The sequence below is a fragment of the Molossus molossus genome, unplaced genomic scaffold, assembly GCF_014108415.1.
Source record: "Molossus molossus isolate mMolMol1 unplaced genomic scaffold, mMolMol1.p scaffold_m16_p_13, whole genome shotgun sequence".
NCBI classification, from domain to species: Eukaryota; Metazoa; Chordata; class Mammalia; order Chiroptera; family Molossidae; genus Molossus; species Molossus molossus.
In genome coordinates this window covers 26,766,855-26,794,697 of record NW_023425348.1, presented here as the reverse complement: position 1 = coordinate 26,794,697, position 27,843 = coordinate 26,766,855, and the positions used below count along the sequence as shown (strand labels likewise).

The 27,843-nt window shown below is 54.0% G+C and overlaps 1 protein-coding gene across 3 annotated transcripts in view; it reads left to right on the top strand.

Annotated features, from left to right (window-relative positions):
* The window catches only part of AMOTL1 (angiomotin like 1), a 160,305-nt gene extending 136,044 nt beyond the window's left edge, over positions 1-24,261 (top strand). For 2 of the 3 annotated variants that reach the window (XM_036258977.1, XM_036258978.1), the window contains exons 11-16: positions 1,156-1,305; positions 6,033-6,223; positions 10,529-10,654; positions 11,761-11,987; positions 17,516-17,791; positions 18,899-24,261. In XM_036258977.1, the coding sequence (XP_036114870.1) occupies positions 1,156-1,305; positions 6,033-6,223; positions 10,529-10,654; positions 11,761-11,987; positions 17,516-17,791; positions 18,899-19,005 (1,077 nt within the window). In that variant the 3' untranslated portion in view covers positions 19,006-24,261. The remainder of the gene's footprint in view (positions 1-1,155; positions 1,306-6,032; positions 6,224-10,528; positions 10,655-11,760; positions 11,988-17,515; positions 17,792-18,898) is intronic. The other variant, XM_036258979.1, reaches the window with a different exon arrangement.
* Positions 24,262-27,843: the final 3,582 nt, after the last annotated feature.

Genomic DNA, 27,843 nt, shown 5'->3' with positions numbered 1-27,843 from the left:
CTCGGCCAAAGATCAGAAGCACCCCCATTTTATTCCAGTGGCTTTGGCTAGGGTACAGGTACAGCCACGACAGTGCAGCCTGCTAAGGCAGCACCATTCTGCACGGCAGGCTCTCAGCTCACGAGCAGGTCCCCACTTGCCAGTGAGTCACGGGTTGACCCAGCATCCGAGCCACCCCCAGGGCATGTGCGCACCCGGACGCAGAATGACAGGGAAAAGCACCCAGTGGCTTCCCACTCAGGACCAGATAAGTAAGTGCCTTGGCCTGATTTTGGGCACCAGCCACTTCCCAGAAAGTTAGGAGTGTACCTAGGACTCATGACCATGGCCCAGACACCCAGCTGGTAGAAAGCGAAGTCCGAGGGTAGGAATTTGAGTTGTGCTTCGGGATTCTCGGTCCACACTGGAAGTGACATTTACATGAATCATTTTCACCTTCATTTCCGTCTCCTCGGTGATCGTGTTGAGGGTTCACTGTGCCCTTCCTGCCTCTTCAGGGCTGCTTGTCTGTAAAGGCTCAAACCTTTAGAGAAAGTTACTCCACAAATATCTAGAATAAGAAACCTACACATACACATGGCTACACATGCATATAAACACACGCACAATTCTCTCGTAATTGTAATTTATAATATTATGGAAAATTTGAAAAATACAGAAGAGAATAAAGATGAGAAATGACTCTTCAGCCATATAGGTCAACATGGTTAATGCTTTTAAGTATTTCCTTTTAGTCTTTTTTCTTTCATAGATAGAGTTGTGATAATTATATAATTTTTTTTATTCTGAATTTTTTCAGTTAACATTATAGAATAAGCATTTCCTCATGACACTAAAAACTCCGAACCCCATTTCCAACCCCAGCAAATGCAGTAATTACTAAGTAGTAACCAAGGATTGAGCTTAGCTCTACTACAAATAACTAAGGCAGGTGCTCCAGTAGGGTCTTCAATCCCCAGCATCCCCGAGGTTAGGTGTGACTGGTGGCCGCGTCCAAACCCTTTCTGCCTGTCCCAGCACACGTGAGCGGCAGGAGTGGGGAGGGTACATACACTGGTAGTGTAAGTCGAGTCTCTAGGTAATCTGGCCTCCACCTCCACCCCATGTTGAGAAGCACTGGTCTCACTTCTGCGCTCGTCTCTCTCCTCTGCGCAGTTGCGAGAGAAGCAAGCCTATGTCGAGAAGGTGGAGAAGCTGCAGCAGGCCCTGACCCAGCTGCAGTCCGCATGTGAGAAGCGAGAGCAGATGGAGCGGAGACTTCGGACCTGGCTGGAGAGAGAGCTGGATGCCCTGAGAACCCAGCAGGTGAGGGGCGGGGAGGGGCCGCAGACAGCAGAGTGCACCAGGCTCTGCTGTCTGCACTGAGGATGGGAGGACAAGGAAACTCCTGTCCCAGAGGACCAACAGCGGCCCCGGAGGAACCAGGTAGTCCCCTGGACATCCTACAGAACGTGGTGACCCTGGGGGCTGGGTGTCAGGGACTGTGGCTTTCAACAGCTTCACAAAGGAGGACATCTGAGTGGACTTTGAAGATGAGCTTGTTGGGAGTTCTGGGGAAGAACACCTGAGGTGGAGGAAGTGTGTGTAAAGGAGAGAGGCAGGTGCGGGACGCTGGGCGCAGCTGGTTGGGGAGAGTGCCCAGTGAGGCCCTGGTGGGGGGGGGGGCAGCTGTGGACGGCGTTTGGTCAGGTTGAGAGACTGGACTTTTTGCTGTAATCAACTGAGCCAACGACTAGGGTTTTCAAGCTGGAGAGGACTATGGTACAAAGGGTTGAGGAAAGAGCCCTCTGGTGGTGCGGGGCGGTCTGGAGGGGCAGATGGCTAAGTGAGGGAGGCCTGCCCGAAGGCTGTTCCTGTCCTGCAGGCTGTAGTGACAGTGGAGACCGTGGGGGAGCCCGCAGGAGGTGAGATAGTAGGACTGATCATCAGTGCGTCTACGGAGGTGAAGGAGAGGAAGGCGTTCAGGACTGTCCCGGAGGACAATGTCGGCCATAATCCTTCGGCCTCGTCTTTATCCTGGTAACAGATGTTAATGTAACTCAGCTACGAATAAGCTCAGAGTAGAACACCCAGCCCAGACCCGCGCACCTCAGCAAGGATGGCTCTGTGGCCGGACTGGGATCCACCCTGGCCGGTCAGACTCCTGGCTCCAGAGAGCGCCCGGCTCGTGTGCCATCGGCCAGGGTGGTGGGCAGAGCCCTCTCTGCAGCTGATGAAGGGTGTGCCTTGTGTCGGGAACCAGGGGAATGCGAGACAGCTCCGTGGAATTATCTGCTGGAGAGGGCACAGTGGTTGTGGTTGAAACACTTGAAAACACTTGAAAGCGTACACGCGGGCCAGCCCAGCCTTGCTCATGGCAGGCGCCCGCGGCCCCCGCCGGGCGTGTGGACTGGCTGGAGAAGGAGGTGTCAGTGAGATTGCCCAGAACGGTAGGAAATCCACTGGGCCGCCCATCCTCGGGGCTGCGCTGATGGCTCGTCAGGAAGGGTGAGTCCGTCTCTGGACTTCTCCTTCCACCCTGTGCCACCTCCCTGGCACTGTGGTCCGCCCTCCAGCTGTTCCCTGCCGTCCGTGACTGAGCGGAGCCTCCCCAGCTGGAGGCCAGGCTTCTCCGCCCTGGCACTGGTGATAGGACCTCGGCTCACAAAGCAGGCCCTCTCAGTGCTAGCACAGGACAGGATGTGTGCTCCCAGTCCTGTGTCACCACCCCCGCAGGGAGATGACTTACCCTGGGACCTTCTGTTTCAAGGGCTGTGAAACCAGACTCCGTTATCCTTGCTGTGTACCGAGAAGAAATATTAAGTTAGAACTATTCGAAATATCTGTCGCCACAGGGGCCCATTCACAGTGTGCACACTCAGAGCCTCACACTCACGCCCTGAGGTCCTCACAGCGGCGGGAACGACGTCCCTGCTGCGCACACAGGCGGCTGGCGGACTTAGCGTACCTCGGGGCCCGAGGACCCAGAACTGAGGCCCTCCCGGGAAAGGACTCCGCTTGCATTTTGGACTTAGTTTGGGGGGCCGACAGCAGAACCCCAGCTGTTTATGGCTGACATGAGACCCAAAAGAGGGGAGACAGTCTTTACAGTTACACAGAAGTGTTTAACTCGGCATCTCTCTAAAAATAATATTATAATTTTTCTAAATGAGTGTGTTAATCTGTCTCCTATGATAAGAATTTCCCTGTTGTTCTGCCTACTCATTAAAAAGATGAGTATTATTTTTTATTTTTTCCTTTATTACCTCTTTATTCTATCATTTTGCCAGTGGATGTACATTCTTTAACCAAAAAAGGTAAAATTATTTTACAAATACGTTCACCCAAGAACCCTGAGTTTCTCACTGGTTCCATGTGATAGATGCTGTGAAGTTTGGTCAGACTCCTACGGGAGCCCGTGGACTGATGTGGGGAGCCCAGGCCTGCTGGCCCTCAGCAGGAGGACCGGAGTCCACCCCGGTCCCCTGGAGAGCGTGGGTCACCTGAGAAGCTCAGCCTTTCCGGGCAGGGTGCCCCGGGGGCTCCGGGCGGCCTCCTCCCGTGCCCTCTGCAGCAGCGCGTGCGTGTGCCTGCAGGACGGTCACACTGAGGTCACTGTAGCAGAGCTCCTGGTCACATCCCCTCAGCAAGCCACTTTGCGAAGGCTGTTGAGAGTGTAGCTCAGGGCACTTACTCAATCAACACCCCACGCAGGGGCTCTGCCCTTGGACTGACGCAGGACACAGCCGACTTCTCCAGCCAGACCCTAACCCAGAGCCCCAAGCGAGCTGCGTTCGTCCTGCCAGGTGCCCCGGAACCCGCAGGGGGGTAGGTTGGAGTCGAGCCGAGTGGCATGGAATTGTGACTTGATTCACAGCATGACTCTGGGGTTAGACCGACCAAGGTTGCCTTCTGCCTGCTTCTCCTACTAGAAAAGTACTCTTAGGTAAGTACGTTTTCTGAGCCTCAACTTCCTTGTCTCTAAAATGGGGCAAATAAATTATGCTTACCTTATACTTGTAATTACAAGCCAGAAAATCTGCACAGAGTGCTTACACAGTGCCTGGCACTTAGTGATGGATTGAGAAAGAATAACTATCATTGCTGTTCTTATCATCATCATAACCTTCAGAGTCACTTGAAGGCCTAGGGCGTCCTTGGTACCCGCTCCTAAATTCCTTCCTTACTCCAGCTTTTCCAGTCCCACTAAAAAAAAAAAAGGTGACAGAAAAGTGTTCACTGTGCTAACCCCAGCACATGGTATCTGTTCAGTAAATATTTGTTGACCAACTGAACGGGCAGCAGAAGCTGGCCTGCCCGGCCCCAGCCTGCTTTTCTGGCTGGCATGCTTACCTGTTAGAGCTTGCTGTGTCTGTGTGCTGGAGTGTTGAAATTCATGCTTTTATTTAATAGTTCTTAATGACCTGAACTGGGTGCTCCATGAAGAACTGTCATGATTTCATGTGAGGTCAAAAGGATTCTGCAAAAATAAGCCAGCTGAGGTGGCAACGTTAGGATTTAGATAGAAATCGAACAGTGTGGATGGCAGCTTATCGAGGCTGTGGGATCTTTTTCTTGGACCGTTTCTAAGTCCATCTTGATGGACCTGACGTCCTCCTGCCTGAGGCCAGGTGCTAGCGGGGAGTCAGTAACTTCCTGTATAGGTTGATGAGGACAGGTGTGTGCCTTCCCTCTATTCTTGATTAAATGTTGGTCACTGGCAAGATCCTGGAATCATTTGTATTTGTAGCTTTAAAAAAATTGAAGGCAGCCCGGCTGGTGTGGCTTGGTGATTGAGCGTTGACCCATGCACCAAGAGGTCACCGGTTCGATTCCTGGTCAGGGCACATGCCCAGGTTGTGGGCCCAATCCCCAGTGGGGGGCATGTAGGAGGCGGCCAGTCGATGTTCTCTCTCATCGATGTTTCTGTCTCTCTCTCTAAAATCAATAAAGAAAATTTTTTAAAAAATTGAATGCAAACATATGGTTTACAAAAGCCCATGGGCCCATTTGCTCTCTTTCCTCTGGTAGGATTAGTTTCCATCAGGGCAGCTCAAATGCCCAGCTATTGTCCTAGGTAGTTTCTGTGGTTCAGGGTAAACCTCTCACCTTGCAACCAATTCTGCATCTAAAATTTGTGACTACTGGAGAATATGAGGGGACATAGAACAGCTGGGATGAAGTCATTCTCCCTAAAGTCAGAACTTCTTCAAACCCCATCATCCTCCCAGGCATGCTGTTCAGAGGAGGTGGTACGCCTGAGCTGGGGGGTCTGAAATGTGAAGGTCTTCCACTTGTGAGCAGTCCAGATAACACGTTCGCTTTATTTCCTGTCTTACAGACACGGGTGCAAAGAAAGGGCTGAGAGGATTTCTGGTAGCACTTTACTTTGTGAAGCTCTTTCAAGTTTATTAAATGCTTTCATATGCTTAATTTAGTTGATTCTCAGGCTTCTAAGTGGGGCAGGTATTAATTTCTCTGCTTCCCAAGTGAGACCATTGCAGCCAGAAGAGCACACGTTAGGGCTTCTCACTCCCAGTTCCTTGGCCCCTTTGCATTTTAACCCCCAGCCCCGGGGAAAACAAACAGCTGAATCATTTCCATGAACTCTGGAGAAAGTGGCCTAGACCCGGAGGCCAAGACTTAGCTCTGTTCTTGCTTTTGGTGTGAGTTAACTGCAGGACATGGGACAAGCTGCTGCTTGTCATTCAGAGCTGTGTGGACAGACAGACCCGGCTTTGAATCCTGACTCTGCTATAGCTCAGAGACACGGAGCAGCTCATTTAACCTCGCAGGAGCTTAGTATTTTCATCTATAAAACTGGGATAATATTGTCTACTAGAGGATTCAGTAGGTGGGTGGCTTGGTGTTAGGATCCTCTGGGTTTGGTCATCCATACTGGAGAGGGCAGGAGTGTGATGATGATGTGTGAATGTGCCGAGGGTCTGGGTGGACCACGTGTGTGCCACGGGTGGAACCCTGCAGACACGGTTTGTGTGGTCTACTTTTAGCCCCCGTTCAGCATCAAGATGTTTTCTCTCCCACTTCTCCAGAAACATGGAAACGGCCCGCCAGCCAGCATGCCGGAATACAACGCCCCGGCCCTCATGGAACTCGTGAGGGAGAAGGAGGAGCGCATCCTGGCCCTGGAGGCCGACATGACTAAGTGGGAGCAGAAGTATCTGGAGGAGAGCACCATCCGGCACTTCGCCATGAACGCCGCAGCCACCGCCGCAGTCGAGAGGTGAGACCAGCCCGGAGGCCAGCAAGGGGGTTTCATTCGGTTACGTCAAGTGCATCCGCACAGTGGTCTTCAGCAGCGGTGCATGGCACAGGCCAGGCAGGATGAATGGTTGATCCTCGTAACAGCCCTGAGAGGAGGAACTATATTATCCTCATTTTGGCAGGTGCACAGATGAGGCTTAGAGAGGGGCCGCGGTTTATTCCAGATCCCACTGCTCACCGGCGGTGGGACCGCGCGTCGAAGTGAAACTTGTCTGACTTCAAGCCGGAGTTCACTTGGCTTGACGTTGTTTTGTGCTGCTGTCTGTTATGACCTCTGCTGCTTTCTTTCCTTCTAGTAGCTGCACAACCTTATTCTTCTTTTCAGAATTGGCTCAGTGTGTTCAGTAATTCACAAAAGAATCCCGTGACTCTCCTGTTGTCTGAGTGAGCAGGCCGTCCCTTGATCGCTGGCGCGGCTGCGCGTTCCCCCAGCCGGGCTCTCGCTGCCGCTCCCCCCCCCCCACCAGCTTGCTTTGGGCCCGTAAGTTATATGGGGCATTTAATTCGGAGTTGTTTGGAATTCACTAAGATCAGGGTCAGTCTGTTTGGAGGCGATCCTCAAATTTCCAAGGTGCATCCACAACACTGGGCGAGACAGTCCCACGTCTCTTGGGGTGTGTTACTTCTTTAATGAGGAAGAGAAGGCCCATTGGGGTAGAGACGGGATGCTTTGCAAGCCATTGGTGGGCCCTGGAAGAATCGCTAGCAGCACGCTCCCCTGCTGCTGGGAACTTGGAGCGAGCAGTGCCACCCATGTGGGCGTAGAAGCCTCCTCTGGGTGCCACGGCACACTTGCGCCGGGAGAGGCCTGCAGACTCTTGCGCAGATGGCCATTTGGGGACGTGCTTGGTGTTGTTTCTGCACGTCTGTGCTCTGAGGGGAAACCGCCCGCGGCACCCATCCGAGAGAGCCTCTGGGAGTGGGAGTGATGTTTGCGACGTGCACTGTGTGTGGCAGCTGCGGTCGTGGTGGGAGCACTGGAGAAGTCGCAGCCTCCATTCAGTTTTGTACCGTAAGGGTGAGAACACTGAAGCCCTTGGAAATTATTTCTGGATATTTACATAATTGAAACATTTTTATTTTCAACTATTTGCTTTGTAAGGTGATAAAGTAGATCACCTGTCTATCCTGAGGACGAGAACAAACCATCGTAAAGTCACAAAGGGGGTGGCCTTCTTTGCCAGCTTTGGTCTAGGAAGGGCGTGGCATTGGGCGGCCCTGTGAGGAGTCACGAGAGAACACTGCAGAGGGACGGACGCAGGACTTCCACACTCAAGGCTTCCCAGCTTCTCTGATTCTGCAAAAGCCTTTCTGAATGTCGCTCTGAAGTGGAATGTCATTTCTGAAGTGGAAATTAGAATTCTTGGCTGGTTGCAAGCAGAGAACCAGACCCGGTTCACTGTCTGAGGACACAGAAGCCCAGTCCCAGTGTAGAGGTGCTACTTTGGAAGCACGACCCAGGGGCCTGTGTGTCCTTGTTGTGTCGGCAGCTATTGGTTTATCAGATCAGGTGCATGTTCGGGATCCTGGGCCCTGAGAGGACCAGCGGGACTGGAATGTAAAATCAGAAGTAGGGGATTGAACAGGTCTGCAGCAGGAGAGCTTGACAGGGAGCAGGGGCGAGGGGCATGGGAGGGAGGTGGTGGTGGCGTGAGTAGAACCGGACAGACCAGCAGCCATTCACACTCTGCTAGGCCAGCCTTGTTCGCCATCCTTCATGCGAGGGCACCGTTTCTGCCCTCAGAGAACAGGACGGGTGGGACGAGGCCCTGTCCACCACTCCTCCCTCGCCCTTTGCTTCCACGAGTGTTTATTTATTTACTTTTATTTTATTTTATTTTATTTTTTTATTCTCACCCGAGGACATTTTTTTGCATTTATCTTCAGATAGAGCAGGAAGGGGGTGGGGGGGCATCGCTGTGAGAGAGACACATCGACTGGTTGCCACCCACACGACCCCAACCGGGGCCAGGGACAAACTGCAACCGAGGTACATGCCCTTAGCGGGAACCGAACCCGGGACTCTCTGGTCTGCGGGCCGACGTTCTAACCGCTGAGCCAAGCTGGCTAGGGCTCCACAAGTGCTTATTGAGCATCTAATAATTCTGTGGAAAACTGCCCTCCCCCTTCTGACTACTCCTTCCCACTGTCTCATGAAAAATCAGGTTTTTAGCTCCAATCTTAATGTTCTTTTCAAAGAAAACCTCTGTAATTTCAACATTGCTTTTCTGTTGAAAGAAAGATTTTTGAGAAAGGTCAAAATTCTGAGCTCTTGTCTAGATGCTAAATGGCTGCATATGTATTGGTAAAAATGAGCATTTCTAGTCATTCGTTTTGTGTCTTTTCAGCCACTGATGAATGCTTCATGTTTATAAGCAGTGCTTTTTAAACAAAGGAAACAATTTTTGTACACCAGCTGATTTTGCCATCTTGGTGCATTTGGCACCATCGATCAGAAATTTGAGAGGTTGGCCTATTTTTTACGGTTTTGAAACTTTTTACAGATTTCAAAGCAATGTAATATTTTTTTTGAGAACCTTTTGTATTATCCTTCTAGGTCGTTTTTGTCTTATTGTGCCTGCTGTCCTTACTTGGCAGTGTAACGTGATTTTTTAAATTGGTTTCTGTAAATGCATGAATTCTCCAAAAGTGAATGGGTTGAACAATGTTTCTGCAGCCACCAATTCCTGTATTGATGTTTTTTGTGCTCCATAGAGTGAATTTATGTTTTTTTGCCAGTATGTTTAAAGCATTTTACTTGTTTTCTGCATTACTGGGCTTCGGGACTTACTTTCAGCCACAACTTGCACTTAAGCCACGTTCTCACATGTGCCCACTCCGCTGGTTTATTTTGTCTATGTGCATCTTTGCCAAGGCCTTCTTCATAAAAATGCAGGAAACTTCCGGAGTGTGCATGAGGGTTGTGGACATTGGGGAGTTAATAAATATCTGGATTAGAGTTCATTTCCCTCTTCGCTAACTGGGTGTCCTTGCAAAGTCACCTGCACAAGTTGCTATGAGAACTAAACGGGATGCCATTGTGACCTGCTTTAACCAGTCACCAGCATGAAAGAAATGCTCCTTCATTGAGAGCTATTGTTAAAAAGGGTAAAATAGAACTTTTTTTTTTTGCTGTTTTTGAGTGTTCTAGAAAAGAGCTGTGCACTTTTAAATATTACTGTAGCAATGGAATATGAAATATTTGGCTAGATCATTTCTTAGTAATTATTTTTAATTCTCACCTGAGGATATGTTTTTATTGATTTTATTTTAAAGAAGTAGCTTTTTTTTTTTAATCCTCACCTGAGGACATGGAGAGAGGGGAGAGAGAGACATAAATGTGAGAGAAAGATCGATTGGTTGCCTTCCTTACACACCCCGACTGGGGATCAAACCCATAACCTTTTGGTGTACAGGACCATGCTCCAGCCAACGAGCCCCCTGGCTAGGGCCATTACTTATTCATGTAGTATTCACTGATCAGAGACATCAGTGCCTTGCAGCCCAACATTGCTTCGATCACGTAGATGGTGCAGTTGCCTTGTTTTTACCAGCCGTTGTAACTACGAGAGATTACACTGCCACAGCCAGTGGCAGGGAGAGTTCTCCTTGACCAGTTGTTCTCCATCAGACCCCTGCTCGCAGCTCTGCTGCATCTCAGTCTGCCTGTGTGTGTCGCTCCCTGTACACCACCCCCTGCACTGGACTTCCCAAGGGCAGGGTGGCGTCACTCTGAGTGGACCTGAATCCCAGGCCGGGGCCCATAGACGAGAAGTGACTGAGCTAGGATGCAAATATGAGGGAAGAATTCAGCTGGAACCTCTGTGTCCCAGAGGACCGGGATCAGTTTCTAGTACTTACTAACTCTCCATTTTACTGTAAAGTACTGAAATAGCTGCTCTGTAGGTGAGGAGTAGAAATGAAACCTGAACTCTGACTGAGAAAGTCAGAAAGGATAAGTAAGTGTGAAAAAGAAACACTAACAAATATAATAATAGTATCTACAAGTCACAGTGTCCGTATTCATAGCGTGTACATAGCTTAATATACAGTGTCATTTGTTGAAGGGGCAGGGAATTGTTACTTTTGGATTTTATTTTGTTTTTCTTAGATACAGTCTTAATTCTATCAAGTTGAGGGAGAGAATTGGCCGGGATTTAGGAGGGAAAGAGCGTGACGGCGTTTGTGGAGAGATGTTTCCTGTGGTGCCTCGCACGCCTCCCGTGAGCGTCCGCATCACCCTCTGTGTGTCCTGTGTTGCCAGGGACACCACGATCATCAACCACTCGAGGAACGGCAGCTACGGCGAGGGCTCTCTGGAGGCCCACCTCTGGCAGGAGGAGGAGGAGGTGGTGCAGGCCACCAGGAGGTGTCAGGACATGGAATACACGTAAGGGACAGCCGTGTGTGCGGCTGCGACACCGGCCCCCGCCCTGGCCACGCAGCTCAAGACCCCAAAGACCAGCATGTGCTCACTCCAGCTCCCTGCTCTGCACAGCTGAGAGGCTCAGCGAGTTACTCTCCGAGTCTGAAAACTCAAGTGTTTTCTGATTCTTATTTTTGGCTTTGGATGGAAAAATTATCCTCTCCCAGAAAATCTGTTCATCTTCTAATTGAAATTGACTTTGTGGAAAGCCGATCCTGCGTGAGGGCCCAGAGTTCCCGTGCTTCCTGCTGCTCCCCCGCCGAGAGCCAGGGGTCCTGGAGCCTCTGAGCTGGCCCCCGAGCCCCCGCTCCGGGGCTGCAGTCATTCCACCCTGTGTCCCCGGGTTCCCAGGCAGTCCCAGAGTCTCCGAGGGGCCAGTAGATCTTTCGATCTACTACAAAAGATCCATCTTTGTTGTTGTTAATCCTCACCGGAGGATATTTTTCCATTTATTTATTTATTTATTTATTTATTTTTTCCTCACCCGAGGATATTTTTCCATTTTTTGTACAGATAGAGTGGGAGGGAGAGAGAGGAAGGGAGAGAGAGTGAGAAACATCGACGTGAAGGGACACATCAAGTGGCTGCCACCCGCACGACCAACCAGGGCCGGGGACAAACTGCAACCGAGGTACGTGCCCTTAGCGGGAACCGAACCCGGGTCTCTCCGGACCGCAGGCCGACGCTCTAACCGCTGAGCCAAACTGGCCAGGGCTTTCCATTTATTTTTAAGAGAGTGGAAGAGAGGGAGGGAAAGAGAGAGAGAAACATTGATGTGAGAGAGACACATTGACTGGTTGCCTCCCACATGACCTCAATCAGGGCCAGGGATCGAACCTGTGACCCTTCAGTCCATGGGCTGATGCTCTAACCACTGAACCACACTGGCCAGGGCCAAAAGACCCATCTTACACAGTTTGCAGATTACAGATGTTTGAGGACTTGACCGCACTTCATTCTCCATCCTGAATTCTAATCGAAGTCCCTGGGGCAGCCTGAGAGAAAAACAGTTTGAGTTTTCCTAGTCAAATGGCGAATGATTCTGAGTTTTGTTTGGTTTTGTTACACAGCATTAAAAATCTCCATGCCAAAATCATAGAGAAGGATGCTATGATTAAGGTCCTTCAGCAGCGATCCCGTAAAGATGCCGGGAAGACGGACTCGTCCAGCCTGCGGCCGGCCCGCTCCGTCCCTTCCATTGCCGCGGCCACCGGGACACACTCCCGCCAGACCTCGCTCACCAGCAGCCAGCTGGCTGAGGAGAGGAAGGAAGAGAGGACCTGGAAGGGGAGCATAGGTGAGCCCACGCCTCCTCCAGGGTCGCGTCTGGGAGGCACTGAGAGGCAGCCTCATCTGGTGGACAGTCCTGACACTTCTGTGGTGTCTGGCTCTGTCCCCCGTGGGACACAGACATGCTGCTGACTCGTCTCAGTTTACTCTTCGGTGAAATGGGGAGGGTCAGTCATCACACTTGGGTGGTGAAAATTGAACGAGCTATGTGGAAACAGAGGCTATACCACCAGGTTGGCTATTAGCCATGGGTTGACTCATGTATTATCATCATCGTTGAAAGTGAAAGTGACTGACCCTGACAACATAAAGTGTTCTTATAGGAAAAGCCCTGCCCCAGACCAGCCGTAAGACTGTTCCACCTCTGCTTCTGAGCCTCAAAATGAAGGCAGTGTCTGTCCTGTGGCCCCTGGGCCGTGGCGAGGGCAAGGTGAGAGAGGGGGGCAGACGCATGGCCCTGGGCCGTGGCGAGGGCGAGGTGAGAGAGGGGGGCAGACGCATGGCCCTGGGCCGCGGTGAGGGCGAGGTGAGAGAGGGGGGCAGACGCATGGCCCTGGGCCGCGGTGAGGGCGAGGTGAGAGAGGGGGGCAGACGCATGGCCCTGGGCCGCGGTGAGGGCGAGGTGAGAGAGGGGGGCAGACGCATGGCCCTGGGCCGTGGTGAGGGCGAGGTGAGAGAGGGGGGGCAGACGCATGGCCCTGGGCCGCGGTGAGGGCGAGGTGAGAGAGGGGGCAGACGCATGGCCCTGGGCCGCGGTGAGGGCGAGGTGAGAGAGGGGGGCAGACGCATGGCCCTGGGCTGTGGTGAGGGCCAGGTGAGAGAGGGGGCAGACGCATGGCCCTGGGCTGTGGTGAGGGCCAGGTGAGAGAGGGGGCAGACGCATGGCCCTGGGCCGTGGTCAAGGCCAGGTGAGAGAGGGGGCAGACGCATGGCCCTGGGCTGTGGTGAGGGCCAGGTGAGAGAGGGGGCAGACGCATGGCCCTGGGCCGTGGTCAGGGCCAGGTGAGAGAGGGGGGCGGACACATGGCCCTGGGCCGTGGTGAGGGCCAGGTGAGAGAGGGGGCAGACGCATGGCCCTGGGCTGTGGTGAGGGCCAGGTGAGAGAGGGGGCAGACGCATGGCCCTGGGCCGTGGTCAAGGCCAGGTGAGAGAGGGGGGCGGACACATGGCCCTGGGCCGTGGCGAGGGCGAGGTGAGAGAGGGGGGCAGACGCATGGCCCTGGGCCACGGTGAGGGCGAGGTGAGAGAGGGGGGCAGACGCATGGCCCTGGGCCGCGGTGAGGGCCAGGTGAGAGAGGGGGGCAGACGCATGGCCCTGGGCTGTGGTGAGGGTCAGGTGAGAGAGGGGGCAGACGCATGGCCCTGGGCCGTGGTGAGGGCGAGGTGAGAGAGGGGGGCAGACGCATGGCCCTGGGCCGCGGTGAGGGCCAGGTGAGAGAGGGGGGCAGACGCATGGCCCTGGGCCTGTGTGAGGGCCAGGTGAGAGAGGGGGCAGACGCATGGCCCTGGGCCTGTGGTGAGGGCCAGGTGAGAGAGGGGGCAGACGCATGGCCCTGGGCCGTGGTGAGGGCCAGGTGAGAGAGGGGGCAGACGCATGGCCCTGGGCCGTGGTGAGGGCCAGGTGAGAGAGGGGGCAGACGCATGGCCCTGGGCCTGTGGTGAGGGCAGGTGAGAGAGGGGGCAGACGCATGGCCCGGGCCGTGGTCAGGGCCAGGTGAGAGAGGGGGCGGACACATGGCCCTGGGCCGTGGTGAGGGCCAGGTGAGAGAGGGGGCAGAGCATGGCCCTGGGCTGTGGTGAGGGCGAGGTGAGAGAGGGGGCGGACGCATGGCCCTGGGCCGTGGTGAGGGCCAGGTGAGAGAGGGGGCAGACGCATGGCCCTGGGCTGTGGTGAGGGCCAGGTGAGAGAGGGGGCAGACGCATGGCCCTGGGCTGTGGTGAGGCCAGGTGAGGAGAGGGGGCAGACGCATGGCCCTGGCCGTGGTCAGGGCCAGGTGAGAGAGGGGGGCGGACACATGGCCCTGGGCCGTGGTGAGGGCCAGGTGAGAGAGGGGGCAGACGCATGGCCCTGGGCTGTGGTGAGGGCCAGGTGAGAGAGGGGGCAGACGCATGGCCCTGGGCCGTGGTCAGGGCCAGGTGAGAGAGGGGGGCGGACACATGGCCCTGGGCCGTGGTGAGGGCCAGGTGAGAGAGGGGGGCAGACGCATGGCCCTGGGCTGTGGTGAGGGCCAGGTGAGAGAGGGGGCAGACGCATGGCCCTGGGCTGTGGTGAGGGCCAGGTGAGAGAGGGGGCAGACGCATGGCCCTGGGCCGTGGTGAGGGCCAGGTGAGAGAGGGGGCAGACGCATGGCCCTGGGCTGTGGTGAGGGCCAGGTGAGAGAGGGGGCAGACGCATGGCCCTGGGCCGTGGTCAGGGCCAGGTGAGAGAGGGGGGCGGACACATGGCCCTGGGCCGTGGTGAGGGCCAGGTGAGAGAGGGGGCAGACGCATGGCCCTGGGCTGTGGTGAGGGCCAGGTGAGAGAGGGGGCAGACGCATGGCCCTGGGCCGTGGTGAGGGCGAGGTGAGAGAGGGGGCGGACGCATGGCCCTGGGCCGTGGTGAGGGCCAGGTGAGAGAGGGGGGCAGACGCATGGCCCTGGGCTGTGGTGAGGGCGAGGTGAGAGAGGGGGGCAGACGCATGGCCCTGGGCTGTGGTGAGGGCCAGGTGAGAGAGGGGGCAGACGCATGGCCCTGGGCCGTGGTCAAGGCCAGGTGAGAGAGGGGGCAGACGCATGGCCCTGGGCTGTGGTGAGGGCCAGGTGAGAGAGGGGGCAGACGCATGGCCCTGGGCCGTGGTCAAGGCCAGGTGAGAGAGGGGGGCGGACACATGGCCCTGGGCCGTGGTGAGGGCGAGGTGAGAGAGGGGGGTGGACTCACTTTGGAAGAAGTGGCTTGGGCGTGAGAGGTTGGTGGTCGTGGTTCTTGTCTTGTTGCACAGACAGAATTTGGAGAATTGTGCAGATGTGGTGTTAGCCCCGAATGGGTCTCCTGGGGCGGCCGGCCTGCTGACGGCTCACTGAATCTGGAGAGGAAGCAGGCAGCGTTCTCAGACACACGTCCCTCCCCTCCCCTGGCCCCTCTCCCCACACACTGGCAGCTCCAGGATCTGGCCCGCCTTTGATGCATGTCCCTGGGTCAGAGTGTGTTTTGCTTATCCAGAGCCAAGAGCCAGTTTTTGTCAGCACAGAACCCCAGAGGAGCCCGGCTGCTTCGTGCCAAAGGGGATAAGAGCTTCCGGTATGAACCTGACAGAGTCGAGGATCAAAGGCACCCAGCCCGAATCTCTGTTTGAAGTGCTTCCACAGGTCACTTCGGCAGCCTCAGCCTTCCAAGGAAGTGCACTTCAAAGCCTCTGTGCATGCAGAGCAGCTGGGATCATCAAAGGCCCTCCCCAGGACGCTGAGCCCCACTCCCCCGTTAGAGCGCCTGGGAGTCCAGGAGTCTGAGTGTGCTCGGCCAGGTTGTGACGTTCAGCCCTTTTTCTGGTGTCTGTGGCAGTGTCCCCTAGCATCTGGCATGTCCACACCGCCTGGGAGCCAGACCCAGGCTGCAGGAAAAACCGCCGGGTTCTCCGCACTGTATTCCCCCACCACAGGCATTGTCATCGGTGCCCACGTGTCACTAAAACAGAGGGGCTCTCTGAGAGGCCAGGCAGAGGCACCTTCACGGGCCAGCGCCCAGTTCCCACCGTGTCCCCACACCCTCTGCCTCGGGCTCTGGAAGGAGGTTGAAGTGACAGGGTATACCTTCCTGATGGCTTGGGGGCTCCAGAGTGAGATGCCTGGCTGGCGACAGTTCCACAACATCCTTATCAGACTGCAGCGTTTTGACAGGCAGCTGATTAGGTGGGAAGAACATAGGTTGGCTTGAAGTCAGGCACAGCTGGGCTTGCATCCCACTTCCACCACTTCTTAGCCGTGGCATAGTGTGCAAAGCACCCAGCCAGAGGGCCTGGCCACTAGAACTGTGGTCTGTGAGCCACATCGCCGGCCTTACCTGGGAGCTCGTCAGAGACTCAGAGTCTCAGGCCCAGATCTTCTTTTAACACTACATCCAAGTCACCAACAGGCACATTACATTTAAAAAGCAGTTACAGACCAACAGAATTGCTCTGTGTTGGGTTATGAATGGGCACCTTGCAACAGCCCTGGTGAGGATACTTTATGAATTGCTGGCTGGTTCAGATACATGAACAGTGGATTGTGCTGGCCATGGTTTCTGAGTGCTCACGCTTTTCTGAATGGGCGCCACATTTCATTATTTAAAGCTAAAAAGTTGTGCCCTGGCTGATGTTGCCTGGTGGTTAGAGGATTGGCCCACACACCAAAGGGTTGCAGGTTCGATCCCCAGCCCTGGTCAGGGAAAGTGTGGGAGGCAACCAGTCTGTCTCTCTTATGTGGATGTTTCTCTCTCTCTCTCTCTCTCTCTCTCTCTCTCTCTCTCTCTCTCTCCCCTTTCCCTCCCTCCATTCCACTCTCTCTAAAAATCAATGGAAAAAATATCCTCAGGTGAGGATTAGCAAAAAATAAAAATAAATACAAATGAAAAGTGGCTCTCCTGTCTGGCTCTGCAGGAAGGCGCTGAGGAAGAGGGAAGGCCCCGCCCCGCAGGCCCCCCTCACCCTTCCCCCGCCCCCTGCCTGCCCAGTGGCTCCTTCCAGGAGCCCAGCTGGTCCCCTACTTCTCGGGGCGTGGCTCTCCGCTGGGGGGGGGGGGGCTCTTGCAGGAAGTAGGTGCTCACCTCGGTGTCATTCTCACCTGGGAACTAGGTTGTATTTGAGCCTGGCGCTGCGAGAGACCATCGGAGTGTGGGCCATTCAGAAGCACAGCAGGCCAGGAGGGCCATGTCTAGAACCAGGGAAACCTTTAATTTTTCTTTTTAAAAAAATAGTTTCCTTTATTGATTTTAGAGAGAGAGGAAGGGAGAGGGAGAGAGAGATAGAAACATCGATGAGAGAGAACATTGATCGGCTGCCTCCTACATACCCCCACTGGGGATTGGCCCGAAACCTGGGGCATGTGCCCTGCCCAGGACTCGAACTGGCGACCTCTTGGTGCAGGGGTCGTCACACGACCACAGCCCAATGCCGGCCGTCCCGCGGCATGTTAGAAAGAGCAAGCTTCGACTCTAGAAAGTCTTGCAGGAGGGCCCCCAGCCCTCAACACTGGCCGTTACGCCCCTCATGCCACTTGAGAATAATTTATCCTACTACTTATCACATTCGATTATAACAAGTTTACTTCACAACTCCTAAAAAACAACTGAAATGTTCAGGGAGGGGACGAGGTATTTTCCTTGTTTAAACTTCCTGTGCTTATCAACCTATCAGGCACATAATAAATGCTTGTAAATGCATAAAACAATCCTCAGTCAAGAGGGAAATATTTTTAAATTATCTTTATTGTTGAAAGTTCAAGAAGGAAATTATCTCCAAGACTCGGATTTGTTGTTTTGTTTTAAAAAATGGCATTGAAACAGCTCCCTTCCCTCCCCAGGGCTGCTGCTGGGGAAGGAGCACCATGAGCACACCTCCACCCCCGCCCTGCCCGCAGCTCCCGCCGCAGCCCTGGCCCCGCCGGTGCCCGCCTCATCGGCCAGCAGCGCCCACGCCAAGACGGGCAGCAAGGACAGCAGCACCCAGACGGACAAGAGCACTGAACTCTTCTGGCCCAACATGGCCTCCTTGCCCAGTCGTGGCCGGCTGAGCGCGACCCCTTCCAACAGCCCGGTCCTGAAACACCCAGCGGCCAAAGGGACAGCAGAGAAACTGGGTACGTCTGGATCTCCTTTTACACTAGAAAACACCCTGGAGCTGTCTGGCCTGGGAGGGAGCCTTTTGCTGAGCTGCGGAGGGAGCGGATCACCAGTCAGCTCTCACTTTGTGGGGTTTTTATGATTATGGTTTCCCTAATGCACGCAGGCTGTGTGTGCTCTTACAGGAGTAAAATGTGTGTAGACACTCCTAATTTATTTCCATTTGAAGGAGTACACACCCTGAGGTCCCCTCCTAAAGTCTGCTCTGTGACCAGCCCTTCCCTGCAAGGGGAGGCCACGGGTGTGCTCCAGAGGAGGTTGGGGAGCTGGTCCCCGCACCAGGTGCACCAAGGCCTGGAGCGCACAGATATGGCCTTACTTCCTTTTTTTTTAAAATTTTTTTATCCTCACCTGAGGACATTTTTACATTTATCTTCAGATAGAGTGGAGGGAGGGAGAGAGAGAGAAACATCAATGTGAGAGACACATCAAGTGGTCGCCACCCCACCCCCCCGACCCCAACTGGGGCTGGGGACAAACTGCAAATGAGGTACGTGCTCTTAATGGGAACCGAACCCAGGACTCTCTGGTCCACGGGTCGACGCTCCAACCGCCGAGCCAAACCAGCCAGGGCATGGTCTCACTTCTTAAGGATTTGTTAAGGAGAAGGCAGGTTTAACTGCAGAGGAGGGGACTCTGGCCCCTCGCTCAGGCCAGAACTGACGGGTCACTTGAAAACGGGCAAGAGAAGACAGCTTGTGATGAGTCCAGAAGCATCAGGGGAAGGGACAGGCTTGGCTTTGTCATGGGGACTAAGCTTAGTCGTGGGGGTCACTCTCCAGGAATTCCTGGGAGGGGCTGGGGTTGTTGGGGGCATAAATTAACTGTTTCAAGGGAGTTTTTTATTTTCATCCTACAAAACAGACAAGTATATACAGAAGGGTCTTTTTCTGAGATTTAATTTCCAGAAGGCACTTTCCAAGGAGGCAGGGAATGTGCTAGGCTCAGCAGGCCGGGTTAGGTGGCCTTTCGTACACACATCAGTGTGAGTGGGGTATTGGAAACGGTTCCGTGTGAGAGACGCCTGCTGGGGGCGGGCTGCTGACACTGCCTTGTGTTTGCAGAGAACTCTCCGGGCCATGGGAAGCCGCCTGACCACAAAGGCCGCGTCAGCAGCTTGCTCCACAAGCCCGAGTTCCCCGACGGGGAGATGATGGAAGTTCTCATCTGACACCGGCGTTCCTCTCGAAGGTGCAGCAGGACAAGTGAACGAGGTGGCGGAGAGGGAGCAGAACGATTGGGAAGGTTGTAGATGGAAAATCAGGAGTGATTCGAACTGCTAGAGTTCAGATTAGTGAGAACACTTTTTATAAATGTTTTAAAAAATCAGGAGACCTACGTGAATGAAGAGGAAGCGGACGCTATGGATTTGTACCGCGTGTGGTGGAAAAGAGACAGACGGTGCTTGTCGGCTTGGAAACAGAAGAAACGGGAAATGAAATTCTTTCATTGTGCCGAAATTGTATCTCATGGGGAGGGGCTCTGGACACCTATTTTCTAGTTATAAACAGATAAACCTGAACGTGGATTTTCCTTCGATACCCCCATTCTCCTTGCCTTTTAGCATCTTTTTGTGTAAGAAGAAGCTCCTAGAAATCTGATCGCCCGTCTGGGTATCATGTAAAACCACCTGTGCCATCGGGGGTGTCCTGTGAATGTGTGTGGGTGTGACAACGAGATGAGATGTCTGGGGTGATGGAATTTGAAATGTCCTCATCTGATTACCTGCTTGCTGTGGATTTTCCAGGGGGTTCTGGGGCTGCCTAGCTGTTGTGGACTCGGCAGTATTTCCAAACGGAATGGGAGCAGTATGATCTTGGTGCTCACCCTCCCTAACTTCCCTGACTTCACCTCTGTCTTTGCTTCCTTCTTTTTAGTTTTACTCCTTTTTTTTCCTTTTTTCATTTTTACATAAAACATGGCAGCGTAGGTCTGGGATGTATGAGAGCAGTGTCTGGACTGTCACCGTTCCTGCTGTTTCATCGTGGCCAGTGGGCAAAGCCACAGGCCGGCTGCCGGCTGCCTGCCCCTCTGAGTTGCTGGGTGGAAGCTGCTAATCCCATTCTGACTGTGAACTAGGTCAGCTTTGACGAGCGAAGGTCCACGGTCGGTGTGACGTCCGCGTCACGATCGCGGCCCCGGCTCTCTGCTCTCGCACATCAGCTCTTGCGCAGAGCTGGGTGCTCCCTGTCCGCTGCTCTGCTGGGGCGATGTGTTCCCCTCCAGCGCGGCTGGGTGCTGTTATTCCAGGTCACGTTCCCCGCTCACTGCAGGGAAGACAGGGAGCCCTGGCTCTGAGACCACCTCAGGGAAGCCTGGGGACACCACCACTCGGGAACTCTGCTCGGCTGCTTATTTTAGGATTGGTCTTTAGAGTGTAACCTGGGTAGAGGTACAGCCTCCCCAAATTGAGCGGGTTGAAGGGTGAGAGAAACGTAGGCCGAAGGGGAGGAGGAAACCAGGGGCCCCAGCTGTCCAGTGTGACGAAGGAAGCGGGAAGGGACTCCAGGCTGCTCCGCGGGGACTCCAAGCTTTGTGCTCGCTTGTTGCCTCCTTCGGTCCCGGGTTAAGCATCACCGACTATCGTGCAGCCTGGGAAGCCGGAGGCTCTGGGGGCGAGGGGCACGCCACAGGCCCTGGTGCATGGGGGGAGGGCAGGGAGGAAAGGGTGGCTGGGCATGGGGCAGAGGGTCCCCATTCCATTCTCTGTTCTCATCACTGTTGAAGGTGCTGAGATTCAGTAGATGACATCTAACTCTCTTAATGATGTTTTGAACATGATTAATGTTGGGGACGCACCGGGAAGGAAAGGGTATCTAGAGATAGGACAGCAAGTCACCTCTGCCAGCCCCCCACACCCTCCCATGTCTGAGCCACCCCAAGCTTGGGCTGTCTCCCCTGGAAGTGGGTGGGAGGGAGCCCAGCGCAGCCCCCCCGACCTCGTCTTCGTGCTCTAGCACACTTCCTTGGCGCCCTGGCTCCCGGCTGGCAGGCTCTCCTCCGTCCCCGAGTTGCCGGGTGTGTTCACTGCATCCGCAACCACGTCATCACCATGTTCCGGTCCTGCTACGGTCTTCATCGACCTTCTTCTAGCCTGTGAAGACTCTTCCATAAGGAAAGGGATCTGTAGCTTTGCAAACTTTTTCATGGGCGAGTTCCTGCCAAGCCAGGGCCCGGCCACCTCCTCTTCGCAGCTTTCTCGAAGCCTTGCTTGCATGTGAGAGAATGAGGTTGCCTGTCCTGAGCACCCGCTCTGCATCTTGGGCAGTTTGCAATACATTATCTCATCTGATTTTCAGAGAAATAACAGTCGCTGTGGTTTTTAGTGTCGACTGTAGGTGGCACTATGGAAAGTGCCTTGCAGTGAGGACTCATCCACCCGAGAGCAGGAGCAGGTCTATTCTAACTTCGCAGGAGGAAACGGAGCCTTGGGGAGATGAAGTCCCTTTCCAAAGCCTCACAGCAGGAGAAGCCGGGATCCGAACCATGGGTTTGGCGAGGACCTGCGCCTTCGCCAGGGTGGACGCCTCTGGTTGGGGATAATAGCGATCGGTGCCGCCTCTTGGCACACACTCTCCCTGTCTGATTTGTGTGTGTGCACGCACAGCTGCCCCACTCAGGAGCTAAGAAATAGGACTAGGCCCAGAGCTCCTAGAATTACCCATGAACACCGGGCGTGGGGGAAACCCTTGTGTTCCATTGTAGGTGTGGCTCAGAGCCCATCTCAGAAACACTGGTGCGTTGTCCAGAGGCCCGCCCTTGGGATTCCCGGTGGAGTCTGATGGTGGAACCCACAGGTCCTCTCAGCACGCAGGGGAAAGGCTCTGGCTTGGGGTGAAGACCTCCAGAGTATTCTGCTTCCTCAGTGAGTGTGCTGTGGCAGCTTCTGTGTGCTGCCCCGGTGTTCCATGGACTAGGAGGTGCTGCCGGATTCCAGCCACTAATTTCAGTGCATGTGCGTTTTCTTCTCTGCTTTTCTTCTGCTTCCCAGAGGTTGGGAGCTATTGATGGCGTTGAGTCGAGCCTGTTCCAAGCAGGCACGCAGGACAGGGCTGCCACGTCCCGCCCAAGGCTCTGCTCGGAGGCCAGAGAGGGGTGGGGCCTCGTTCTTCGGGCTCATGTGTGAACTTGACTGCACAGGGCTTGGGTCGGATACCAGACAGTTGTTGCAGATAAGCTGTGAACTTGAACAGCCTGGTGGTTCTGTTGCTCGGGGAGGCTGTCAGGATGCCCCCTGCAGTCAAGCCCATAGGTCCTATTCCTTCTCCCTGGCTTTGCCCTCGGCCACCCGTATCCTCATGACGCCCGGCTGAGGCACCTTTGCTGATGGACTGATGAGCTCTCCCTGGGCAGCAGCCGTCTGAGCCCTGGAGACTGATGTGAACACAGATGGCAGGTGAGGCTGGGTTCCCAGGAAGAGTGAAGAATAGGCCCTGGCAAGTTTGGCTCAGCGGTTGGAGTGTCAGCCTGCGGACCAGAGGGTCCCGGGTTCGCTTCCCACTAGGGGCACGTACCAAACAAAAAAAGAGTGAAGAATAGATTGGGGTTTAAAAGGTTTCCCGGCAGAGAGCTTATATATGTGAGGAGCTCTGCGGGGCAGAGGTGTGTTTTCCAAAACCTGCTCCTGCTCTGCTCCTGCTCCTGCTCCGTGTCGGCACCGGCGACAGCGGAGTGCATTGCTGTGCTCTGAGCCACCATGCACTCCTGAGCGAGAGCACCGTGGTCCTGGTCAGCGGGAGCCCGTGACTGTTCTCAGATGGCAAAGGCTGCAAGCCATCCGCGAGCATCCGGCCCACAGTGGGCTTCCTCACTTCCCCAAACCTGACGCAGTCCTGGTCTGTGCTTGAGAAATGTCGGTCTTTTCTCTTTTCCGGTTAACTCATGAGTGTGTTTAAAGTGTCTTCCCTCAGTGTGAGGAGTGTCTAATGGATTTGTCTCTGATGTGTGGCTCCGCGGGAGACGGGCAGAGTAATTAAGAAGTCAGAAGCTGACTAGCTGGGATGCAGTCGAGGTCAGCATTTCAGTCGATGGATTTCTTCTGGAACTAATCAGCAGTTTTTTTTCTCTTAAGTAGCAAACCCTATTCTCGTTTAGTAATTTGATGGTATATAAAGATGTGTCTGTGTAGGTGCACACGTGTGAGGCATGACGATAAGGTTGTGTGTCGAGCTTTTTTCTTAAGCTCCAGAACATCCAAGTGCTTCATCTCACCTCGCCTTCCTCAGAAGGTGACCCTCTGGGAGACCGTGCTGGTCACTGCCACGCTGCCCAAGTAGAGACTTTTTGCAAACACCTGTACTGGAATGGCCTTTGGGGCCGGGTAGGTTCATCTGACTATCCTTAGACAGGAGGAATCTTCATCCTTTGAAGATGGACTTTGGTTTGGAAATAATCCCAAGTCATTTGCTCAGTTAGATAAATAAAGATGTGTGATTAGGGTGAGTCACACCATTTTAGCTTTAAAAAAGAAACGGAACCCTAAGATGTTCCTTGGAGCAAATCTTTGGACTCCATGAGCCTCTCACAGTGACCACCACTAAGCTGGACAGTGTCATCCGTACGTGTAACCTCCAGCGGGTTCACTCTTGCCATGCCTCATGTGTCCCTTCTGCATACACACACATGTAAGTGCATAGTCGTTAGTTTAAACTCCAGTAGGTGCCCCGTGAAGCTGTGTTATACTTAGCGCATGTTAGTGTCATGTTATGCTCTGAGTGAGGTGCTTGTTATGAAACTTTGCTTTGTTACAGAATTAAAATATCGTTCTCAATATAATGAAGCCCATATACAGCATTTTCTTGTATCAGCTCCAGAAGTTTTGATGCCCAGTGGTGTGTTTACCTGTGATTTTGCCTAGATTCTGTTCGCATATAGACACCTACCTGTAAGTATTTATTACAAAACAGAATGTAAGCAAATTTATCCACGGTGGTTTTCTTTGAATCGAGGTGTTTTTTCCCTCCTGAGGAGTGACAGTGGGACCGCCTCCCCTCCACAGGCGCTCACAGAGTCTGAAGTTCTGTGGAGAGGGCAGGTGCCTGAGGGGACCTGGGCTGCCCCGTGCCCCGCCCGGTGCCCCGCCCTTTCCACCAGCAGCGCCGCTGTGCTTGGTGGCAGCGTGCTGTGCTCTGCAGCGGACTCTGGTGGGACTGGTGCGACACTTGGGCGTGTTAGTCTGCTGGTCTGTACTGAAGTGGGTGTACAGGGCTGCACAGCCCGATGGGTCTGTGTACAGAGTGGGGGAGTCCAAGAACATGGTGTGTGCCCCAGAAAATACTGATACTGTTGGTCAGCCAAAGATTTTCCTATTCTTTGCTGCTTAAACGTGTGCCTTACTATTGTACATAATAAATGGGTGAAGTGACTCTTCTCCCTCATGCCTGCTCTCTTCTTTTCCGAAGAACTTGCACGCTGGGTGCTCTGTGTTTGCGACTTGCATTTCATCCGGTGACTGGCGGGTGGGCAGCCTCGCCTGCTGCGTTGCTTCCAGAGGCAGCCAGCGCCCCCTTGTGGGCCTCGCTTCCATCAACACATGCTCTTGATCCCCAGAAGGAAGGAGTCTTCCAGGCCACGGGACCCTGCTGCCCACCCACTCCTGGCTCCCCACAGACAAGGGCAGGAAATGAGGGAGGCTGGGCCTGGGGAGATGTGTCCCGTTAATCTCACCTGAGCGTCCTCTTTTGGGGTTCCTGGGCTCAGAGCCTGCTGGTGACCACGTCACTCAGGAATTAACCTTAGCATCCTGGGCCCAGAGTCTGGGCTGGAGTCTGACCTGTCTGCACCCCAAGGTGGATATGGAAGGCTGAATTGGCTGGTTAGCATCTTAGGGTCACAGGAAATGGGGTAGCAGAAAGGAGTCACATAGTAAACTGATCAAATTCAGGCGGGAGCCTCAGTAACGGAAGCAGCAGAACAGAATAAACCCTGTGAGAGGCTTCAAGGGAAGGCTCCTCGGGGGCCAGTGACCCCTCGAGGGGACTCTCGGGGAGGAGGAGGTGCCCTGTTTATTCTCGGAGCATGCCTGTCCGCGGAGAGAGCAATGTAAGAGGTGTCTGAGCCAGGACGCAGAGCCTGTGCACTTGCAGTGAAGGGTGGGAGGGCGCTGGGAGAGCAGAGCCCACGCTCCTGTCTGCTCGGGTTCTTACCTGTCCTGCCTTCTCCCCAGAGGATTCTCGGCAGGGACCCAGCCCTCTGCACGCGTGCAGACGGGACTCGTGTAGCATGAAGGACGAACTTTGCAGCTCCCCAGCCTCCTCCTCCCAGGACTGCTCCAGGAAGACCTCACTGCCTTTCGGGCTCAGCTGAGGACCCTTCCGAGCAGGTGCCCCTGCCATCTCCCGGCCCTGACCCAGCGCTTGGAGCTGTGGGAGGTGCCCTGTGCTCTGGCCTTTCTCTTGGCTCCTTGGACGCCCTGGGAGAGGAGTCGAGGCCCCAGCCGTTCAGTGCAGTTCTTCCAAGTGGTAACGTGGTTGTTCCCTGAAGGGATGCTGGCCTCTGTCCCAAGGCCTGTGAACCACAGGGTGACAGTGCCTTTTGGATTGCCTGGCTCTTCCTCGGGGGCAGTGAGGTCCAAGCGAGAAATGAATGAGGCGCTCTGGAATTCCTGTCTTTAAAAAATAAAATGCTCTAGGATGGCGAAATAAAATATCTCTGTCAATAAAGAATGTTGCTGTCTCATTGTTTCCGTCGCCCTTTCATCAAGCTTGACGGGTGTATCCCATGTGCCTCCTTTCTTGCCGTGTTGCTGGCCAGCAGACATCGATTCCATGTCCAGGTGAGCCGGCGCTCTCCTGACCAGTCTGCCACCTTCAAAACTCCCCGCATGGAGCCCGGAAGGAGGCCCTCCCGGCTGTGTGGATTTGTCAAACGGGCTCCTCCCAAGGTCTTGATGTGAGCCAGGGCCCATTGCTAGAAACTGGTACTGCATGACATGGCATCCAGATGGGTTTTGCCCTCTGCTGGAGGAAGGCAGGGCCTCACCTTTATTGAGCTGGCTTTGAATGATGCTTCCCGGAACAGCCCTCGGTGGGTGTTGCCGTGCATGCTCCCCCCTGAGTTTCAGGTGAGGGGGAGAGCCTCAGGAGAAGCGGTGCACCCCGCTCCGCCCACCCAGGCCAGCTCGGCTCTGGGTCCGGGCTCCACTGCTCTACTGCGGCCTGTGACTCGCCTTAGTTTTCATGTTTAATGGCTCGTTTGCTTGCTTTTGTTTTTAATACTTATAAAGAGAATTGCTAGGCAAATGGCTAATTGGAAAAAAATAACATTTTTGAGGCTCTTTTGGAAATGGGGTAGTTCCAGCAGAAGGCCTGTCCTGGACGGACAGACCGGATGACAGCTCTGGTTTATTTGTACGATAGAGAGGAGTTTAGGGCAGCTTGACTGCGCATCGACACAGGCTGCACCTGGAGGGCGAGGGCACCGACAGGCAGGCCGCGGCACAGGGCCCGCTCTCAGGCTGGGCCCCTCTTGCTTCTCAGACACAACACAAGACCACAGAACTGTGGTTCAGAGATGCCTTTGTGTTCAGTCGAATGAAAAGCTTGATTGGACCTGATCGACACCGAAGGGGTTGGAGTACCTGATGACTGAATGAGTCACCCTGGGGATTTAGTGACAGAAGACTTGTAATGTGCCTGCACATAGTAGGCCCTCCGCCAGTGACAGCCCCGAGCATCACGCTGTCTATCCCTGACCTTGCCTCGGGCTGCCTCCTGTCACAGTGAACTCCACACACGTGTCTGTCAGCTCATCTGTCAGGGGAAGGAACACCGTCTCGCACCCAGAATAGATGCTCATTAAAATTTGAGCTACATGTGATTTATCCCAAGCTGTTTTAAGGGAAGCTAAAATAAAATCTTATTTTAAAACATGCAAGTCATATACATTTGTTATAAAACAAAAAACATGATAAAGAAGTGTACAAAATAGAAGCCGCTCCCTCTAAATCCCTATTAATTGTTACCAAGCGTATATAACCAAATACATAGGTATACAGATGTGTATGCATGAATATTAGTTTAAAAAAGAAGGTATTTCATACAACCTGCGTGTTTCAGTCAACAATAGATCCTAGGGAGCTTTCTCTCCTGGTGGATCTATCTTACTGTCTTGTCTTCTCTAAGTGTTTCTTTGTACGGAGGAGGGGAGCTGGTTGAGATCCAGGATGTGAAGTGCTTCTCCACAGCATTTTCCCAGGAGTTGAGAGCTAAGACCATGGGGAGCCTGGGAGGTGTTGGGTTTTTCTGCTCAGAAAGAGGCCACAGGTTGTCGTGCATGTCAGGCTTGGCCGAGCGCTGTTCCCAAGCTGTTCCAGTGCATCGTGACATTTCCAGCTGCCCGTCCAAGCACGAATTGGTAATTAATGTCATGGTGGCATTGGGATCCTGAGGGCTTGACAGTGCCATGGTCCAGCTGGTGGCTCAGCCCCAGCCTGGCCTGGCCTGCCCTGTGTCTATCCAGAAAACCTGTCAGCTCCCTAACTGAGGGGCTGATTTTCCATCCAACCTCCTAGCCTTTGGCCCAGAGAAGAACACATTTTCCTGGCATAATCCAACGCAGTCCTAGTCTGACTCCGTCCGGGCTGCTGACGGCATTGACCTTCCCCTCGTCCCTAGCACTTTCATTTTGCAGGGTGTCTATGGGACTTTCACAAATATTTAGCTTTAGGAACAGCCCGTAAACAGAAGCCCAGTTTGTGAATCACTTATCAGATTATTACTGAAAATCAGTTATGTGCCCAGCACACTTTAGATGCTGGAGGGAAGCCAGCAGTTAGATTGCTTGGGTCACTCCTGCCCTGAAAGAAGGGGAGGAGGGACCGAGAGGAACTGCACACCTACTGTGTGCCGGGCATTTTACATGAATCACTGCATTTGGTCCTCAGCAAGTGCACAGAGATGCAGAGAGATTAAGCAAATGATCCCCAGTCCCCACTTATTTGAGCCCACGCTTAGCTGACTAAACGCCAGGGTTTCCCACTCTCCCACGCAGCCTCCATGTTTAGGACAAA